At 37.2% G+C, this 22,797-nt stretch overlaps 1 protein-coding gene across 7 annotated transcripts in view; it reads right to left on the bottom strand.

The window, feature by feature from the left end:
* NALCN (sodium leak channel, non-selective) overlaps window positions 1-22,797 on the bottom strand; it is a 223,297-nt gene that overhangs the window by 92,687 nt on the left and 107,813 nt on the right. For 6 of the 7 annotated variants that reach the window (XM_051780569.1, XM_051780576.1, XM_051780571.1 and 3 more), the window contains exons 11-14: window positions 22,212-22,343; window positions 14,078-14,245; window positions 9,472-9,663; window positions 1,574-1,711 (exon numbers count right to left, since the gene is read on the bottom strand). In XM_051780569.1, coding sequence (XP_051636529.1) covers window positions 1,574-1,711; window positions 9,472-9,663; window positions 14,078-14,245; window positions 22,212-22,343 — 630 coding nt within the window. The remainder of the gene's footprint in view (window positions 1-1,573; window positions 1,712-9,471; window positions 9,664-14,077; window positions 14,246-22,211; window positions 22,344-22,797) is intronic. The other variant, XM_051780575.1, reaches the window with a different exon arrangement.

Here is a 22,797-nt window from a genome sequence, read left to right as displayed (position 1 = left end):
AGTTAAGGAAGTGCTGTTCCATAGTAAAAAGAAGTATGGCACTCATGAAAGATATCACCCCTTACAGTCTTGCTGATTCACGAACTCATATGTATCAAGACAAGACTTTCTTGCTCCTTTTTTCTTTTTTCCAACAAGAACCAAAGACGATGTACCACAAAGTTAAATGTAAACTTGTTATTTGTTTAATTTCCTCTGCTGCCATCTCAACTAATAACAGTCCTTGGTTCCAAGAGTGGGATTTTTTTCTGAGCTTCAACTTTTCTTTGCCTTCTAATGTGAAACCTATTCATTTCTTTCCAAGGCTCTACAGTGTGCTTTGCCAAATGCCTGCAATTATCTCTTCTCAATTCTAATCCTCCTCCCTCTTCCAGTTGTTAAAAGTAATTTCTTCATTTAACTTCACTCTTGTTATTCACTGATAGCTGTTTATTCTTAGAATGCTTCTTTTAGGTTTCAGTAGCAGCCCAACTGTTTTCATTCTCCCTTACCAGTTCCATGTTATTTTCTTTCTTTAAACTTCTTTTACCTACAGAAAACTCTGTCCTACATAGTTTTTCTCTGCCAGGGTCTGAGGAAGGTCTTAGAACTGAAACTAAAAACTTCATAAGTCCAGGTAATTCTGCAAAGTTGTCTGCTGCACCCACAATTACAGTCTGATTATTCAGTCTTTAGCAGTGAAACAGGACATACTGTAAAGTAAAAGAAGTAAATAGAAGCTGATGAAGATTGTATAAATACATTTAATACCTTATGTAAGTAGATAATTGAGTAAAGAATGAAAATGGAATGAAGAGTAAGTGTATCAAAACGTCCAGTGAATGGAGAATACAAAATGAGTAATTGTAGGAGTGAATTAAGGGAGCATAAAATGGTTAGTCCCCCTGATTGTGGTATTTTCTCTCTGCTGGTATTCCAAATACAGTACTGAGCCCGTAATGATATAGGATAACCAAAGAGATGTTTTCCTTCCCATTTTCTCTATAAAAGAATGTAAAAATCCCATTTTAAATGTATACAGAAAAATGGGGCTTTTAGATATAATCCCCATTTCTGTATATGTGCAGGAACTGCTGTATTAGTTCTTGTCCATTTATTGCTTGATATTCTATGTCATATATATACGTGCATTGATTTTGCATCAGACAACAGGAATGTAGTGATTAATAGTTAAGTTTATATCCTGAGGTTTTACACTTCTTACTTTAATTACTGTTGCAAAGAGAATGCAACGAAAGCTGAGGAGACCATTTCTACATGATAAATAAAATCACTTGCTTAACTCCGCAATCATTAGAGCTGTGAAAGTACAGGACAGATAACAATTATACTGTTAGTCTAGCAGTGTTGCTTGGATCTATGAAGAACAACACCTCACACCAGAACAAAGCCCACCACTTTATGCCACATGGCTGAAGGGTAAATTAATTCTACCACATCAAAGAATTAGTCCTAAAGCCCTCTATGCTAAAAATGGGCACCACAATTAGTTTTAACTAGCTGAGAATTCTAAGTAATACAAGAGCTATGAGAATAATTCAAAAGCACAGCATATTTAAGAATGAAAACTTACCAGAGTAGCAAAAAGATGATACAGTATAAAATAAATAGCAACTACTGGGGCCCACATATGTCCTACAGCATTCAGTGTCTGATCCATGACATCCACCCATCCTTCCTGTGTGAGAATCTGAAACATTGACATGAATGCCTGCAGGAAAGAGAATTGCCAACATATTAACAAATTATATTAATATGGTTATATCGACACATTCCTAAAGTTAATTTAACAGAGCAGAACACCTGTTTTGTTTTGCTTTTTAAACCTTAACAAATGTATTTCAACTTTTAAAGCCAAGCAAAACGCTATTCATGAGCTAAAGGAGAAATCAATAGCTTGACCATTGAACTGTAAACTGCAATTTGTAACATAGTCCTAGCTCCAATAGCCCATATGAAGAGCTTTTTGGTTTCCTTCGGGGCTGCAAAAAAGAAAGAGAAAGATCCTGAGCATCAGATATTATTGTTTTGAATGCTATACTGTATTGTGATTTTTTGATTATGCTTTTTCTCCCATGTTACCTCTTTATGAATATACTTATAATGAAGTGTTATAGTTAAATGTGACCAACTTTTATGTAATCTTAATAGTAGAAGCATTTGAGGCACCCCACAGATGAGACTGACCAACAAAAGGCAAGGTCTCGGTACTTGCACTTGATTTAGCCAGTCAGCCTGCTCCTCTACATTTTGTAAATAACACTCTTTGTGGAACTGTTCCTGTAACATTTTCAAATCCCTTCAGACCAGACATACATGTCAGAAACAGAGTAAATAATGGAAATGTTTCAAACAACTTCATTTGGTGATAGGAACATATGAAAGCAGATAAATCTAGAACCCAGATGCCTTAGACCTTTGGAACCCCAACTGGAGCCTACAGCATCGACCAGAATCGAACTCAACGTGAGCATAGACATCCTACATAGCTACAGAGGACTGCAGGCTGCCTAGGAAACAGAAGTTGGACTGTAGTATCAAAATGAAGTGTGGATCTTGATAGTCTTAACTGTCTCAATGAGGCCAAACTATTGCACAAGTTTCTTTTGCTTTTGCCTAACATCAAAAGTGCTCTCTTTCCAGACAGGATCAAAGCTGGTATCTTACTGAAATTTATGCATAACAAAAAAGTGTTAGGAACTGAAGACATTAACAATGCAGCTTACACCTAACAGGATTCCCATAATTCAAGATGTTATAAAGATATATTAGGTCTGTGCTCAGTGTGCCTGACACTCCCAGCAACAGCAGATTAACACATTAATGCACTGGCACAAAAAGAACAGCATTCTTCTTGTCAAACCTGGGAGAAAACAGTACCCAGAGAGCTATTCACATCAATTTACCCTAAGTCAAAATGCATGCTTGAAAAGCTGAAAACATGTAGGTATATAAACTTATGTGCTTAGGAAACAACAAAATTAGTTCTAATTAATTTTTAAAGCTGCTGGCAAAAATAATGGTGGGAGACTTCAGTTTTATATTCCTATTATAAATTACAGGCAACTTTGCTTGGACTCCTTATCAAGTTTGCAGTCTTCCAAACAAAACAATGACTTCTCTAAGCAGTTTCTTCCAATGTGAACACGACTCTTAAGGTTACACCTACACCCTTAAGGGAGGCCACTCCAGAATGTGATTTCTCACCTGCAGTGAAGGCTTATTTACTCTAGAGAAGACCGTCCATGTGCATACATACAGCACTTGGTTGTGGTCTACGTAAGGTCCCTATGGGTGCAACACACCAGTAATATTTGATGAAAGGTGCTGGTTCCAACTATCTGAAATAATAAGAAGGATGTGGCATGACTCACTACATTCTGTTTCTGCATCATGAAATCAAGGGTGTATGCTTTTTGCTTAAAATTTGAAACGATGGCCTGCAAGTACAAAGCATGCTGTAACAGGGCTGGGTAAGGCAGGGACAATCTAATCCAGTGCATCTTGTTATGCAATCACTGCAAAAAAGGAGTTTTGGAGTGCCCAGCTGGAGAGAACAATTTCCCAGAATCACAGAATATTCTGACTTGGAAGGGACCCACAAGGATCATTGAGTCCAACTCTTAAGCGAATGGCCCATGCCCAGGGATTGCCTCAGAGAGGGATTTCTGGAAGCAGAAAGAAAGTTAAAAACTAAACAGCATCAGAAGGCCACTGATACTCACTGTCTGTCCATTCTTTCATTGACCACTGATAAGGATCCTAGGAATAAAGCTTTTTCTCCTCTGTCTAATTAATACATATTTTAAAGTACAAAAATTGGATCATGTTGCCTCTAGATCATGTTCAGAGGAAGAATTGTGAATTTTTGCTCTGTTAGAGGGGTCACAAACATTTAGAAACTCAAGGGTTTGTAAAAAAATTGCCTGCTGACTCTCACAAAAAAAAAGCCCCTCGCCAGAGTCCAACTTGGTTTTTTACTGCTGATATGTTCTGTGGCATTCTGAAGCAGACAGAAGCATAAACACATTGCTAGGTTAAGACCAAGGAGTTTGAGAGCTATTTTTACAGTTGCTGTTCAGAATTAACTCACACTAATCAAATTTTCAGAGATGCTTAAGCCTACAAGTCCAAATTACTCACAAAAAGTGAAGCTAAGATGTACATGGAGCAGCTTAAGGCATCCAAGTGAGCAATCACACACATTGGGAGAGAAGTTAAACATCAGACTTTAATTTTTACATCAGACTTTAATTTTTACATCAGCAACATCTTGACCAAATGTAAAGTCCCAACCTTTCTTTTGAACATATAGATCCCACAGAGAACAAAGGCTATCATGAACTAGAAGCAGCAGAGAAAACTGCTCGCAACTACTTTTTTTGTAAATTCTTTATGGTGGCTAAGGTTTTTGGTATATCATGTATTAGGAGAGACTAAACATGATGGCTGGAATTTACACAGTGCCCTCTACTTTATGTTGCTTAACTATGGCCTTAACTAGCATCCTGCCAACCTGAATCCAAGATCCTCCCTTCAAATTAGTGTCCCCTTACAGCCGTGCACACGGACTCTTTACACTGCGCAAAATACAAACTCTTATTACTGATTCATTTTCTTACAATAAATAATTTTCTCCCCATGGAAAACATGCAGAGAAGGAAGCATTTGCGATCTTTATCTAGGAGAGGCCTTGTGTAGCCAGCTGAGCATGCATGAAGGAAGCAGAAAATTCAGCCTCCTTTACAGCTGCCAGTGGTGCTTGAGGATGAAGAAGACAATGACCCCATCAGTGCTCAACACTGCCTTTCAAGTCTCAGGTTCCCCTCGTAATGGGGAGGTGAAGCTAAACCAGGCAGTTGTCATTTCCCTGCACTCAGAGCACCTCTGGAGTGGCAGTGGCACCTGACTGGTGTGGCACTCCCTGCTGAAATATAAGGTGGGCACTGCATTAAGTAACATACCCCACTGTTGATTTTAAAAACACCTGAGGGACTGGGTAACTGAACCAGTGCAGTATCCTTTCTTCTGAATCACAGCGAATTCCAATATTTTAATGCTTTAAAAAAATATATATTTTACTCAATTCTTCAAGGTGTAAAGATACCTCCAATACTGTGACCTCTCATTAATATAAGTACTAGATTAATGTGAAGATATTCTTTGAACATCATAAAAATCTAATCTTCCATTTAAACCAGTTGTTCATTAAGCACATAGTTATATAAAATGACCTTTCAATATAATTTAAGTATTTTATTATACCATTTATGAAAAAAAATTAGTTTTAAGTAAATAAGGCAGTGCACAATGAGTATGCGCCTTGTAACTAGCAATCTCCTTTGGAGCAAGTTATTTTTAGCTGAAAGATAGACTTCCCACTGTTTATTTTAAAATTAATTTGAAATGCAACTAGCTGACAGAATCAACATCTGTGAAGACAAGACTTAGAGATTTATGCAAATGGTGATTTTCTGCATTAATTTGTGTTATAGAAAAGACTGTCAATTTCTTTGAGTATTTATGCCCTATTACTTAATGAGCTGTTTTGATGATGGAAGTCAAACTACCTTTTTATTTATAGTAGAAGATTGGCAAAAGTTTGGTAGAATATATGAGCCAAAGCACCAGTTCTGATATCTTGTCCAGCTATTACAGGGGTGGTGCCACACAAATTACTACTTAACAGTTATAATGTACTTGTCTTGTAACTGGAGCTTGTAGGGGACAAATCCTAATGGTCGTATTCATGGAAGCTGTTCTACAATCAGTGGGATTTTTTCTGCAAATTAAGTTAAAGGGATTTAGGACATTGCTATAACTTTCTTGCAATCTGTTCTACCACCATAAACTTATGTTTTCCTCCTAACACAGTCATGAATGTGCAGTAATGCACTGAGAGGAGAGTAGCTGTCCTGTAAAAATGCGGCAGTCATACTGAGATTTTACCTGCATCAGAGAATTAAGACTGCATTGTTTAACTTTTCAAATGGATGTTGCTTAGGTTGAGCTAATATTTCATATCTTGAACGTTCTCCAAGCTTAAGGCTAGCAGCAAAGATCTGGTTTTGTGAAGACTGGAGGATTTTTGCTGCTGAGATCAGTTGGGCCTGGCTTTCATGTTGTAATGACCCATTTAAAAGAAAGGCAGCATTCCCAGCTTTGTAACCTGAGATACAGAGCAGTCAGCATATGGCCCCAAGCTCCAAGAGATACCAGGACATGGAAGTTGGAGACACTAACAATGTGTTTTGTTCTCCATACAGTGAATTCTCTTAGTGGTCTTCTTACACTTGTGCCTTTGAACAGTTTTCCCCTCCCATTCCTTCTTCAGGGGCCCAGCCACCCCTGTACTTTCTCATGGCTCAATATGTGCAGCCCAAGAAGACATGCAAAAATAAGAGACAGCAGATGGGTTAAAAACATTGTAGCAAACATCTATATTTTTATACTTGGTATTAGATAGAAAGCCAGTCCATTGGGCCAAAAGAAGTAATGGCCAAAAGAAGGGTGAAATTAGTAGCCATGGTAACACTGAGCTTGTGCCTATTCACTGTCATCAGGAAACCATGTGAAAACATGCAATTTAGAGGCATTAGCAAAAGGAGGAGGTCTACTTGTTCCAAAACCCATACTGTGCCTTTTTATAAAGCACTTAAAGTTTCAAAATGATTGTAGGTTTTGTCTGTTTCTGTGTAGAAAACACTTTACTGTACAAACTCAAAATTTAGCCTCTAATGTCACCATTTTTGTTATCATGCTTGTCCTCTCTGTATTTGTAAAGAAAAAAATGCCACAGTAACAATGCTGGAATTTTTAGGTTTGCTCTTCTCTGAGGGTAAGCTCCGAAAAATTTATCTTAGCAAATTCTGGTATTGCAGATCTCATATCATCTCTACTTTATATAGTACGTCTTCAGTCATGTTTTGAAAATAATTTTAATTGTCTTATTGCAAACTTATTCAGTGGTCTTTATTCAGGGCAGAAAATGTGAGATCTCCCCAGCCTTTTCTAGGAAGTCACACTCCTTTGGAGGGACACCACTATTCACATAATCAATCACAAATTTTGAGTTCAAAATTTTCATTGACTTTAAACATATTAAGAGATGTTTCAGTATAAAACTGCAAAAAGAAGCCATATACTGTAAATTATACACTTCTGAAACAATCATAACAAGATGAATATGTATAAAAATAAAAAATAAATAAAAAATAAGGAGAGACTCTTACTTCTGGCCATCATATGAAAAATATTAAAAAATTTTCAATTCAGTATTGCTGGAACACTCCTTTATTGTTGGTAACAGGTCTTCTGATTTTCCAATACTTAAGTAAGAAAAGAGGAAACAAGTAAAGATATTTTCTGTTTGTAAAAAAAATGTATAATTTGCTGGAGAGAATATTTTCTCACTCTTCAAACATATATTTAGGATATTCATATATCTGTTAAAATTCAATATTCTAGAAGCTCTTATTGAAGTTTAAATGGCAACAGATTAAAATGCTTAAAATAATCCAAAACTTTATTAATGTATCGATATATATTGGTAATTTTTCATTGCAAGTGGATCTTTACTCAGATACCAATTTATCTAGTCAAAATGTGCAGGTGTTTGTGAATCTGTCTTATTTTAATCATACTACAATAACTCTTTGAGGACTTCCATTGCCATTTTGCATGAATAATAAAATAATTCTAAAACAAAATTCCTTGGTGATTTGAAATCTGAAGTTGGAGGTTTTTTACAGAAGTTACACATGGGAGTTGGTCACACATTAGAAAAGCTTAAGCTTTTTTTTGGGGGTTTTTTTTTTTTTTTTTCCTTTCTTCAGCATTTAAACAATTAATTATATGGAATTCTACTGGATGTTTTTCTAAGCACATTTTCCAAAACAGAAAGCATGGTGTTACATTATTCCCAGTGGGTAGGCATTTTTTGTCTCACATTTGATGGCCAGCTTCCCATACATCAAGTTCAGGTTGATAATTATAAATTGCTGCTTAGCCATTTTGTTTGCTAAATGCATGACCCTTGAGGCTGCCTTATTCATTGTTATTTAATTGTTCCAAACAATGCACTTTCACTAAAATAGATACATTGGATAACCAAGCTGGAATGACAGAAACAAATAAATTGTCACTGGAATCAATCCATGTACACTCAATCTAATCCACTATTAAAGAAATGGCAGTATTTTCATTCAGAACAGTGTGCTTCAATAAATACATTAGCTCCAATTTCCACTGATTTTCAGTGTTCTGTTCTGAATTAACGTAATGCTCATAAATATCCATTATTTATACCCAAAAGGCAAACACTTATTTTGTCAATGCAGACTGATTTTATAACCCTGTGTAAGACAAGCATTCCTGTACAAATCAAGAAAAATATGAAGATAAAAATCATGTATAGACATATTTTATATAAATTTTGTGGCTAATATTCACACTTGTGGGCATGAATCTTCTTTCTGTAACATGCTAGAGTACTGTTAAGCCATATACTGTTGTGTCATCATCACAGTGCATAGGTAAAATTTCTCTATATTCCCTTGACAGCAGAAATAGAACACCTCACTCAAAGAAAGACAGTCTTCACTACAGAAGGACTACAGGAAGACTGTTATACCCAGAAAATACAATTCTTTTATCTATACATATGGAGATAAACTGCTTCATGGTTCTCAGAAGGAAAGGAAGACCACTAATGTAATAAAATATATGACAGAATGTGACTTTGTTTCGGCTGGGGTAGAGGTAATTTTCTTCCTAGTAGCTGGTACAATGCTGTATTTTGGGTTTAGGATGAGAATAATGTTGATAACACTCCAATGTTTTAGTTACTGCCAATCAGTGCTTGCTCAGAGTCAAGGCCTTTTCTGCCTCTCACCTCACGCCACCAGTGAGCAGGCTGTGGCTGCATGAGGAGTTGGGAGGGGACACAGCTGGGACAGCTGACCCCAACTGACCACAGGGATATCCCATACTGTATGGCATCGTGGTCAGCATATAAACTAGGGGGAAAGCTGGCTGGTGGCTGCAGATCGGAAACTAGCTGGGCATCAGTCAATGGATAGTGAGCAATGGTAATGTGTGCCACTTATTTTGTATATTCTAATGCTTTTATCATTATCGTTTTCCCTTCCGTTTCTGTCGTACTAAAATTTCTTTATCTCAGTCCATGAATTTTGCTTTTTTTTATTTTTTTCCCAGTTCTCTCCCCCATCCCAGTCAGAGGGAGGATTGAACAAGTAGCTGTGTGAAGTTTAGCTACTGGCTGGGTTAAACCACGACAGAATCACAGAATTATTTAGGATAGAAAGAATCTTTAAGATCATTGAGTCCAATCATTAATCCAACACTGCCAAGTTCACCATCAATGGTAAGAAAATATCAATGATAAGAAAATAATAACAAGTAATGAGTAATCATTTTGAGTAATTAATGAGTAATGCTTTTTATACTTGCCCGTGGAAAGGTTGTAAATCTATCCAGTTCTTCCACAAAGCAAAACATCTGTAAACTGATTGCTGACATTACGATTAACAGGCTGGCAGTAAATACTACCAAACTCCCAAGTTTTTTTCCTGGTCCAAATATCTTGTACACAAAATCCTCCAAAGCAGGAGAAATCTTTATAAGCCGAACTACTCTAAGAACCTGCATGGAAAAAGAAAATACAACTGTATCAATGATTTGATTATCACATTAATCAAAACTTTTCAAAATATCAGATAGTCACGGCCAAAAATGGACTTGCAGCCCTGTAGTCCAATAAATATTAGGTTGACAGCACTTGTAACAGATGACAAGTTGTGTTAGGTTAAAAATATAAGACACAGAACATAAGCAGCATTTAAGCATATAGGCACGGGATGACAGCAGAAGTCTTGATAGTACAGGCATGGGAGGACTGAAGGACCTGTAGACTGAAGGCTGTAAACAACTCGCAGATCACTAAGAGTCATTGCAGAAATGCAATTGGGTAAAGTTGGTTTTGAGGTAACAATGGGAACAAAGACATAGGCAAAACATATGACAGATAGTAAATCTGAATGTAATGTGGAATTAGAGACCAATGGAGGCTTATAGTGTGTTAGCAAATATAAGAATGGATCCAGGCAGGGGTCCAAGCACATCAGTCTAGATTTAGCAACTGAGAATCTACTGCAGTGCTAGTAAATTGCTCTGGTTTGATTAGCATCACTTCTAAAAATTCATACTTATTCTAAGCAGACAGGCTCCTGAACAGTCTTTGAAGAAACCTCTGCTTTGAGCAGTCAGCTAGATGAGATTACTTTGAAAGGCCACTCCCAAACTAGATTTTTCTATGATTCTATAATGTTTGTTGTACCAGGTTACATATTCACATAAAGAGCTGCCAAATCTTTCCATTTCAGTGATCAAAGGCAAAATTGTTTGGTATTGTGTACTATGTAACCTAGCAAATTTGGTAATGAACATATTTTGCTATTTCATATTATATATAACATGGGAAATTTTGGGTGGCATTTCTCAGTATCAGAGGAAAAAGCAATGTGTGCCACTGACATATTTGATACCTTGCAGTATTAGTACTGGCAGCAAAACTTTGATCATGTGTGGAACTCCTGACCCATTTACTGCTGAGTCTACTTGAAAGAGCTGTTTATTCACTGTGCCACTGATGGTGGCACAGTGACATGAATATCAGAATCAACAAGAGGCAGTGGCAACAACAGTAGTTGCTGAAGATAACAGACAGCAGCATATGGGGCAACTGAGATTCTGCAGTTCTTCGGGAGAAAAAGACTCTCTACTCCAAGGTATCATCTGGATTTCCACAAGAATCATATTGCAATCAAAAGGTAGGAATTGCAATGCAGTTATTGGTTGAACTATGTGCAAGTCAAATACAATTACTATGCTGTTTTTGGAGAGAAAATAAGTATGACAGTTGATCACAGAATGAGATCACTGTACTTTGTAGCTTGCTAAATACTGTACACCTTTGGATTTTGCATGAAACTCATCTTCCTACCCATTTGTAAGGTATGCAGAATATGCTTGTCATTTAGACTTTACTGCAAAAGGGGAGGGAGAGAGAGAAAGTCGACTCAAGAGAGCAACTTATTCCAAACATACGAGATCCCTTGTGTGAGATGGGATGAGTCTCCACTGTCTTCAGTGGTAAACAAGAGTGCCAGATCAGAGGTTAGACTAGACTTTCATAACATTAGCACAAGGTGAGATAAAGTCCTTTCTTTCATATAGGTACTGTGGTTACATTACATGAAACTGGATACCAAGGCAGACAGCGAGATGAGGGAGATTTCCAAGTACTATGAATATGTAAATATGGTGTCTTCTTACTTACAAGATTTACTCATGGTGTAAATGTTAGCTCTGTTCCCATCAATACTGGTTTCAATACAGACCCCAGTGAGGTGAAGATTTCATGCTAGTCAGTATTCTGTTTTAGATAAATGCAATTATCTGCCTTACTTTTTTCCCCTTTCTTTGGAGAACTTTATTGACCTTTAAGCAACACACTAATCTTACTGATACTATTTGGTTTATTCATTTATTTTCATTAGGTGACAAATTGAATTTAACAAAAGTACACTCTAATGAACATTTATGCATTTTGTGTAATTGGATTGCAAATTGTATTAAATTTGGGAGCTGTGGAAGATGCACTATTTGGATTAAATATAAAGATATGTTAAAGAACAAATCAAAATGAATAATACAAAAGAGGAACCACAGCTTTGTTACAAAGAATGGCTGCATCTCCTACAAGGAATGATAGTTATTCAGAAAATGACTCAGCCATATTTTCCCCAAGCAGAAATACAGTACCATCTCTTCAGTACAGTATAGGTCAAATTCTGTTTAAATCTCTCCCTTTTATGCTGGTTCATTACAGATCTCTGCAGAAATATGCAAAATCTGTCATTTCTCCACTAGTTTTGTGCCCTATGGATTATTGCCATGTAACAGTTCTTTGCTGTAGTCTTTCACAGAGGACTTTCCAAAGTGTTTTGAATAAATGCACAGTGAATGCAAGAAAGATAAGAGGGACAGTGGACAGTAGCCAGTGTAGTAAAGAGTGAATGATGTGTTGGCAAAAGGTAATGGTAAAGACCAATGAATAATGCAAACTGAAATATATGCAAGGAAGACTAGACATGCCAAACAATAAATCTGCTTGCTATCCTGGAATGTGTCAAGTAAGACTTCTGTTTCCAGTAATCTGTTTTATTCACTGACAAGGAACACATTTAACCTGTCATCATGAATACCTAAAGGTCTGGAAATCTGCCTAACATCAAGATGTATTCATGCGAAAAAGACTTTTTGACCTTGGTTGATTTGAAAATGTGTTATCTAGCTTGCCCAGAACTTAATTGCAGAGGAATACAGTGTGTACCTCCCTTACAAGTTGACATCAAAGGTATTCAGCCTTCCTATCCTTTGCCTCTTAGGGGTTTTGGATTGCAAAATAAAACTCAAATCTTTCAGTGTAGCAGGTGTTTTTGCTTGTAAAATATGTGTCTTTCATACATTCTGGAAAAAAAAATCACATCTTGGAATCTTCTGTCATAAAAGCTAGCACGTTGTAATTAAACAAACACCACCTCAGCTCCACAAAACTAATTAAATCCATTAAAAAGAAAATACTTATTATTTTATTATCAACATCTGGCTACATTTTAATTACACTTTCAATCCTATGACTTAGTGATGATGTTCCCCATTTAGTCCAAAATGTTCATAAGTTATACTTAAAATTCTTAGAAAGAAACCACCAGTCATAATTGGACTCTTCCCTAATAAATATGGACCAACTATTAACCAAGTTGCTAACTTCTTTAACTGAGATCTCCCAGCTATGTTCTCTCTGTGCTTTTGACACAGTAGTGCAATGGCATAGTCCTGACAGATCATCCTTTCTTGCAGGTTAGATGTACCATGCTGCACTGAGTAACCATATTTTACATATTTGGAAAGCAAAATCAATGCTATAATGATCTAAAAGTCTTCAAATAATATCAGATGAAAGCAAAATAGATTTTTTTCACCTGAAAGCTTTCTTGAGCAGGTTTGTAGAATCATTCAGAAAAAATACAGGATGACATTTGCAGAAATCTGAAAAGACCATTATACTTCAACCCACACTTGGGGAGTACTCATAGTATGTGTCACTATAACTAATCAAATTGATTGACAGGACTCTGTTGGACAATTTATTATTTTCCTTTGTTAATTATTACTTATTCACCATGCCAATCCATTGTTGAATAATGATATGAATCCTTTATTATATATATACTTAAAATTCCCTTTCTTTAGCACTATAGAATATAACACATTGTAATGAATCCCAGTGCTTTCTCCCAAAACTGGAGCAATCCCAGGCACTTCAGGGAGGATGAATGGGAATTAGTTGGGCTGACTGACAGGCTGAATCAGAAGTCTGAATTAACAAGTCTTTTTTTTGTCTCTCTTTCCCACTCTTCCACAAAGTGAAAATTTAGGAACAGTCTCAAGAAACACACTTTCCCTCTAGATAAGGAATGGCTGAGGAGCTTAAAACCCAACTCTAAGAAGATTCTGGAGAAATGACCTCAGAAGACCCACAGTAACTGGAGCAGAGCCTCTTAGTTAGGCATGTGACTGTCACAGAGATGAAGATTTGGAGGAGCAACAGCAAGTGTACTGAGAACTCCGGGAGACCAGCCAGGAAAACAGTGGTGGACACTACAGGAAGGCAATGTTGTAAACAGCTGTATACAGGGTCAAGGTTCAATGAAAGACAGTGGAAAAACTAATCCAGAACTTACTGAACAGTGCAGCTCAGATAAGAAATGGGAGTTACTGAAAACAGAAAGGATTTCTCAGCAAAGTTAGAAAGAATCCTATTTCTGTAAATCCACCCAATGAACACAGTTAAGAACAGAGAGATTTGTTATCTTAAAGTTATTCTCAAAATGAGTTAATACTGTGAGAAAATTGACATTTGTGTGAAATGTTGATGGGTTAATGTTTTAAATTGATATATAGGGTAAAAAGTAAAAGTAGATGATCATACCTGAAAATATGTAAATTGAGAATGATAGAGGTCTGGATAAATATGGAGAGTAGTTCCAATTACAAGCAGCAATTCAAACTTGTGAAGAGATGAGCTGATGTATCCTGTGAAACCCAAACACCAGATCTTCAGGAGAGCTTCTAAATCAAACAGAACTGTGAAAGCAACCTAGATAAATATATAAGACAAGAAAGATGCATTCAAAACACTGAGTTAAATTAGAAGTTTTTATGTCATGATGTCTATAGAGGTTTTGTAGGGCAAAAATAAAGATCTTCATAACGTTTAACAAAACCAACCATATTCTAAACAAAATAAACAATAATAGATTTCACTTTATGAAAATTTCCAAAGACTCAATGCAGACAGGTAGATTTCATGGATTGGAAAGCATGAAATAATAAATCAATCCAGCTGATCTTTAAGTTTATGTACACATATAAAAAGGAAAATATGAAGAGATTTATTTTTTCAAAATACAAAGCAATATAGACAAGCCGTCTGAAGAATTTTAAGAGACCTCAGGAACAAATCACAGTTTAAGGTCTCTAGTTTGAAAATTGCTATTTCAATTTCCAAAAATATCCATAGAAATATGACAGTCAAAACAGGTAGCAAAGAAGTAATGGGACTTAAACACCTAAAACAAATTTAAAAAAGAGACAAAATTCAAATTTAGTCCAGAATTGGTTAATTATCACAAAGGTGTTAAAGAAGTTGTGCCTAGTAGGAAGTTACAAGAGAAGAAATCTACTTGTAAGGATTGAATGATTTTGAGGTTCTTCCAGAGGCTTTGAAATATTTGCACAATAAAATGCATAACATTCAGCTTGGACAAAAGGAGACAATTTTGAATAAGTTTACATCTTCAAAATTTATTTTCTCTTACTTCTCTCACTACCAAAAATACATCTGCCTAGACACACTTCTTCCTCACATACCTTCTTATTTTACCATTGTATGTACTCTAGATGCTCTCTCCCTCACTCTCCAACAGCCAGGAAACCCAATGGAAAAGATGCTTTTCCTTGCCTCAGAAATGTTCCTCTCTGACTCTTTTACACATGTTGGGGCTTAAAAGAGACACTAAAAGAATATTAGGTCACATCTAAATACAACTAATACTTTCAAAGTGCAGTACAAGTATTAAGGAAAAACAGTTTAAATCTCCTTTGAGAAAAAGCATTATTAGTCTTTTAAGATGGAGAGACTAATTGACTGTGAATCATAATGTTTACTAGATTTGGTAGGGTATAAAAAATTTAGAGACTAACATTTTAACTTTGAATTGACAGTGACAATCTCTGGGATGCTGCCTTAAGTACTTATGTTATTTAAAATTTAAACTCTACAGTGCATCAAAAATATATTTATCAACATAAAAGAGGGAAGTTGTGAGATAGCTAAAAAAATTTTACTTATTTTATGTGTACAGGACTGCCACAAGAAGGAGTGGAGATGGAAATTAAATGCTGAAGTTTATGTCTTACGTTTATTCCCCTAGTCCACACACCTATTTACAAGAAGTGCTACCAGCTGTATCATACAGCTTCCTCAAGGCGTGCAAAATAGTTATCAGGCTTCAAATGTCTTCCGAATGATTAAATCAAGGCAAAATGCTTCACAGCACTCCAAAAATCTCTTCACATTAGGAAAGAAAACTACTAGAAGTATTTGTGGGCTTTCAGTCATGGGGACAATGCAGGGACACTTTCAGGCTCTTATTCTCAAATGGATCTGGCCAGTTTTTCAGCCTGCACTCTGGGATCTCAAAGAGTTCTAGGAGAACAATGAGCCAAGTCTGAAGAGACTACTTCTTTACATGAAAATCTCTATCTAAGACACAAGGTAAATATTTTATTAAAAAATCTTAAAAGTAAAGCTCACTTTTAATGACAACACATCTAACTGAGTCCTGAAAGAGAAGAGGGTCAAAGTAAGAAAAATGGAACAGTGGGTAGAAAGCAGCTGGGATTCAGCTCAGAGCAGGTGAAATAGCCATCATCATGGCTAGGCTTTGCGAACGAAGATTTGGGAAGGGCTCTACCCACATTTGCTACAAACACGCTGGTGGCTAAAGAGGTCAATGCCAGATAGACACGTCCAGTTGCAAAAGGCACAGCAGAAGGACTCCTTGGATGGTATCGGCAAGACACGATTCTTTCTGCGTTGTCTTTTCTCCTCGAGAGTGATCCTGCGTGCGTTCTCAAAAGCACCAGCAGCGTTATACATAGTGTGTTCCAGGCCTCCTGATTGGAGCCCAGAGTAGACGAGTGATGAAGATCAATGTGGCCAAGGCTGAGATGTTGTTTCAGGGAGTCCTTGTATCTCCTCTTTGGGGCTCCTCTCTTGCGGCAGCCGGTGGCAAGTTCACGATAAAGCAAGATCTTAGGGAGGCAGTGGTCCTCCATCCTGGAGACGTGTCCTGCCCAGTGCAGCTGTGTTCTCAGTAACATGGCCTCAATACTCGTAAGTGCTGCCTGTTCTAGAACAGATGTATTGGTCACATAATCTGACCAGTGGATGTTTAGGATTGTACGGAGACAGCGTTGATGGAAGCATTCTAAGAGTCACAGATGGTGGTGGTAGATGACCCATGATTCGGATCCATATAAAAGAGTAGACAGCACAATGGCTCTGTAAACACTGATCTTTGTGCTTTTCTTCAGGTGTTTATTTCGCCAAACTCTTTTATGGAGTTTTCCAAAAGCTCTATATGCCTTTGCTAAGCTGTTGTCTATCTCTCCTTTGATCTCACCGTCCGAGGAGACCACTTAAATACACACATATACACTTCAGAGCACATAGGCTTCCTATTAGAACAAGACTAACAAATATGATGTTCAGTGTATTTTAATTTATTCTAAAAATGTGTGGGCAGGATCATTTGCATTTCACATGCTTGTCAAATCAATTCAAACCACTGGCACTTAAAAATGTATCAAATGGTTTGCATAACATTTGATTACATTTATACACCTGTCTTCCTGCTGACAGAGATTGTATTTTTTTCCTTCCTTCTAATTAATTACAGGAGAAGATTCAGAATATCTGACTAGAACTTTTTGTTAGACGTGAAATGTAATACAACTTTATAGTTTTGTGGGTTTTTTTTTAAAGCTCAAATAATTCCTTTCATTGCTGTAGAGACATGGGAAAGGCAAACTCAGATATGAAGCCAGAGCAGACCCACAGAGAAAAAGCAGGTGTAACACATGAGCAGCCACTGAGCAGCCACTCTACATCAGGTTGCTAATTTTGCAAAGAGGAGCTAACAGGAATGGGCTGTTTCTCTGAGAGCCACCTCCCATTTGATCAGCTTCCACCTGGAAGCTTTATGGTATTAATGGCACCTTCAGCAACATTAAGTTTTGCCAGCAGCCACTTAACAAGTTTTTTTTCAGAGGCAGAGTTCAGTATCAGTGAAAACCCAACAGTGACAGACTCAGTTTGTTTTCTTTGTAACAGTGGCTCATTTGAAGGGTTATCAAGCTGTCGGGAAAGACAAGGATTCTTCCCATCAGGACCAGTGGGATTAAGGGCACAGACCTCTCACACTTCTCTCACTACCAGATTTGACACAGCACTCAATCCGTCCTTTATCCAGGACAGGGCAAAGTCAGCAGTGCAAGGGGACAGGCTACAGAAGGAATCTAGGAGGAACTGTATAAGACCTGGTTTTGAACTCTGGTGTCCAGACACTTTCAAGCAATATTTGTGGAAATCTTACACATCTCTAATAAGACTACTAGCCTGTAACATGTTTTAATGGAAGACAATATGGGAGATGCATATAAACCAAACATCCATCTCTATTCTGTGTAGATATTGAGCAGTTAAAGCCAACATCCTCATTAAAAATTACCGAAATGAGTTTGAAGCCCTACTCTTTCCAGGTTCTCAAATACTGCGCTGGGGTTTTGAGTAATCCTGTTAAAATTCTGTTTTTGCTTAATCTGCAGGGCTGATGTATAAAAGTTGAAATGCCTGTCAGAAACTGTTATTTACTACTAGGTATACAAACTTATGCAGAGAATGGATCTGGGTTTAGAATTAATTTTATCTTCTCATATAGCTTTTGCCTTCTTGAGTCTGTCTTCTCTTTCCAACAATGAAAACAAGTTTCTTTTCTCAGTATTGGGCATCACAATAGCTTCACTTAGATTTGTCTGCTGAGCTTAAGCAGATTTATTTCTACAGTTCCAGACCACTAAAATGTCTGATCCAGAGAAGGACCAAGAGAGCTATTTTCTTAGACATATCTGCTCCTAAAGCCAGCAGCTCCCAAGATGACTTCTGGAAAACGTAACAGAAAGCCATGCTTGCTGTAATTTATCTGGCCATTATCTGCTCCTAAAGCCAGCAGCTCCCAAGATGACTTCTGGAAAATGTAACAGAAAGCCATGCTTGCTGTAATTTATCTGGCCATTTCCTTTAGCAAGGGGAATCCTCACTGCTGTTGGCTGCTCAAGTCAGCTCCCAGTGAAGGGAAAGCTTTCTGCAGCCTAGTCTAATGGAAAAGACAGAGCAACAGCAGTGCATTCTGCTCCAACCAGTCTTCTTCACCAAGGAAACAAAGTAGCCACTGTGGAATAATCTGCATTGTTTCAGTATTCAGCCTCCTCAAGCCTCTTAAAAAACATTTTCTTTGTTCACCCTGTACTGGAAAGAGCAAGTTTCACAATAACCAAGTAGGAAATGACACCCGTTTATCAATTCCTCCTCTCTCCCATGATTTTTTTACTCTTCTGCTGTTCTTATACATTCCTTTATACCTCCTTCTATAAGATACTAGGGTTTTGTTCTTGTTTGATTTTTACAGTGCCTCTAGTAAAAGCATAACAGGCTTAAAAAAATAATAAAATCAACAGACATAAAAAATGCTTTAAAATACTCCCCCCTTTCTCTATCCCAGAATACTTTACGCTATATAATCAGAAATGTAAAATGTAGAATGCAAGCAAATGAGTTTTCTGACAACCTCTCCACTAATAAATCAATTATCTAAGCTATACAGAAACACAATAATATATTGTTAAAGAAATTTGGACATAATTTATAGGACAGATTTATAATACACTAGTCTTCATGATATACTCACCTTGAATAAACTCTGGCAAGTATTTCTGTTGGAAAACAAGCTCACAAACCCTGTACTTGAAATAGATGTTGAAGAGATTGTTTCTAGCACTGATTATTAAAAGCATAATTATACTATATATTCAGAACCAAAATAGAAATAGGACATGCAGTGATCCCTTTTTTGAATAAAAATAGAATTAATGTTATTTTGTTAAGAATCTGGGCTCCACTTGTATGCTAGGCATAAAGCAAAAATGCCTACTGTGAATTCACAGTCTCAGGCTTTAATGCTGACTTAATTATTTGTTTCCGGCCAAGGACATTGTACTGGATTTGCCTGCAACAGAGTTAACTTTCCTCAACATGGTTTGTATAGTGCTATTTTGGATATGTGCTGGAAACTGTTGGTAAACAGGAATGTTTTAGTTGTTGCTGAGCAGCACTTACACAGTCAAGACTTTTTCTGCTTCTCTCCCCACCCCACCAGCAAAAAGGCTGGTGTTGGAGTTGGGAGGGAACACACCCAGGACATCTGACCCCAACTAACCACAGGGATATCCCATAACATATGGTGTCATGCTCAGCATATAAAGCTGGAGGAAGCAGAAGGAAGACAGAGAGATTTAAAGTGATGATGTTTGTCTTCCCAAGGCACCGTTATGGGTCGTGGAGCCTGGCTTTCCTGGGGATGGCTGAACATCTGCCTGCCCATAGGAAGTGGTGCATGAATCCTCTGCTTTGCTTTGCTTGTGTGCATGGCTTTTGCTTTACCTATTAAACTGTCATTATCTCCACCCATGACTTGTCTCACTTTTACCCTGATGATTCTCTCCCTATCCCATTGTGGGACAGTGAGCAAGAGGCTGTGTAGGGCTGAGCTGCTGGTTGGGGTTAAACCATGATGGAGAGTAGAATGAGTTTCCCTGTCCTCAATTCTACCCTCATCTGTAGGGTAGAATAAGAGAACCCAGCATATGCTGATGGGTTTTATTCTGATGTCTTATTTTCAGGAGAATCTTTTTCATGTTAATGTTGTTTTTTGAATGCTGTCTTGGGTCTGGCTGAGATTGTGTTCATTTCCCCATAGTAGCCCACACAGTGCTGTGCTTTGCATTGGTAGCTAGAAGGGTGCTGATACACTGGTGTTTTGGCTACTGCTGAGCACAACACCAACAGTGTAACATTCCTTCCTCAATCGAGGGCAAGATCCTGGGAGGGGACACAAGTAGGCCAGCTGACCCAAACTGACCAAAGGGATATTCCATACCACATGACGTCAGCTCAGATATAAAAGCTAAGGCAAGAAGCAGGAAGGCAGGCATTTGTTACCTCCAATGGCTGCCTGCTAAGGAACATGTCGAAGCCCTGCTTTTTGGAAGTGGCCGACCATCACTGCTGATGAGAAGTAGAGAATAAACCATGTTATCTTTCGCTTCGCTTTTGCACACACAAGCTTTTGCTTCGCTTTTGCTTTAATAAACTGCCTTATCCCAACTCACAGGTTGTTTCCATCTTACTCTCTCCCCTGTCCGGCTGGGAAAGGGAGTGATAGAGTGGCTGGGTAGGCACCTGGCATCCAGCCAAGGTCAACCCACCACAAATGCACTTAAAACTCGAGATAGAATAAGCACAACACATTTCACAATTACTCTCGTAATTGTCGGCCAGGCCAACATTGACTCAGTATTCACACAAACTACAGCTATTTCCAGCAGCATGAGAGACAATAGAGTATGAGCAGCAGTGCTGTCTCCACAATATGTGCTTTTTTTAAGGTTTGGACTCTGGTGCTATCTTTTAACTTTTTTCTTGCTTTCATTTTCATTTTCACCAGTTCCCATAACTGGTGAACTCTCAGCTTCATACAATTTTAAGAGATCAGACACAAATTCTAAAACAAAGATTAAAAATGTGTATCGACTCAACCTTCCTTAAAAAAAGGAGATTCATGAAGCATTACACTGTTATGAACTAAAGGGTTTAAAGTGGGGCATAAAACCACAGAGTATTGCCAACAAGGCAATACCAACAAAGGAGAAACCAGAAGGAATATTCTGCTATCATGCACTCTAGCCTAAGAAAGTCTTCTCTGGCTCCAAAAATGGAGTGTGGAACTACTGAAGCCAGGGAAACTGCAATAACCATAAAGCTAAACATGTACCCAACCCAGGTAACTGTGATCAACACTTTGAGAGAATTGATCTTGGTGCACTGGTGAAAGAACTGATCTTTTTATTGGCTTTTTACTCAGATAAAGTCACAATTCACAATGCCCATGGAAATAAATCTTTATAACAAAGAATCATACAATACCGACTTCACTCAATACAGGAAAAACAAGTATCTATTTGAAGCTATGCCAGTACATTAGTACCAAAGATTTCAATTATTTTTTTTAACTGAATTGAATAGTACTAAAAAGACATGTATGGAAGGTTCTAGTATCTCTAGTGCATGTTCTACAGTAAAATCCTTGACCAGCTAATGACTCAAGCAGGCTCCCTGTCAGAATGTCACTTGTACCTCCATTTCACTGGTTCAGGAGCATAGACTCCTCCTTCACCAAATTCATGACTGGATAAATGTGGTTTTTTGCAGTATGATCTCCAGATTGCTGAAGCCAGACTATTTGTAACACTATTTCGGTTATGCTTAAGGACCTTCTGGAAGTTAAGTATGTAAAAATGATTTAGGAAGAAGTCCTATATTATTTTTTTTAAAAGGAAGTGTTTTGTCATCTTTTTAAAGTCTTCTGAATGTTATGCTCCTGCTAGAGAAAGATAGCAACTTAGCAGTCATGTATTGCCTGCAGATGTTATTCTTAAGCCTCAGCTCATTACCAGTGACATTTTCTTTGAGGAAATTACCTTTCAAAAGGTTGTAAGATAGAGCTGTCAGCTATTGTCAGACAGAGGAAGTTGAACAAGTTAGCAAAGTATTCTCGGAATGCTTAAGGGAATAAAAAATTACATATTAAAATGTTCTTGACATTCACATTTTTTACTTTAGCTTATCTTGAAAATTATCCAGATAGTCATTGCAGCATACTCACCTCAGCTAGGTAAAATTCATCATATTGTCTCTTGAAATTTTCTCCTTTGTAGTAGTTACTAGCAGCAACAATCACATCGACAGCAACCATGCTTAGTATAAACATATGAAACACGGATGACCTCATCATTTTCTGCAAAAGAAAAAGTAACTTTTATCATCAAAATGAGTCAAACTACATGCATTTTAAAGTTCTTTTACATTGTCAAAACATAATCAGCTATAATAACAGCTATATCTTCTTTATATGATTGTAATTTATATCTCTTTAAAATACAGTTTAATATATTCCTTCAACTGGTTTACATGTGCAAGTTTTGGTTTTTTTTTTTTTACTTTTCAGTTTTTATTTGCCAACTGACTTCTTACTGAAGGTTTATAACTTAATATGATATCCATTACTTGAGTATGTTTTAAAGGATAAACTGTACTTCTATCTACTCAGTTGGCCCTGGTTAATAAAATCTTGTTCAGGAAAAAGTAACATCAATTCTATCTTGTGCATTGCTTTTCCTCAAGAAAGACGTGTAATATGGGATTCATCTGATGTCAAACTATTGCCTAAAGTAATGAAACATATAGTAGAT

Source organism: Manacus candei, unplaced genomic scaffold (genome assembly GCF_025592945.1).
Source record: "Manacus candei isolate 608988 ecotype Guabito, Panama unplaced genomic scaffold, ASM2559294v1 h1tg000014l, whole genome shotgun sequence".
Lineage (NCBI taxonomy): Eukaryota > Metazoa > Chordata > Aves > Passeriformes > Pipridae > Manacus > Manacus candei.
This window is presented reverse-complemented; position numbering and strand designations above follow the sequence as displayed.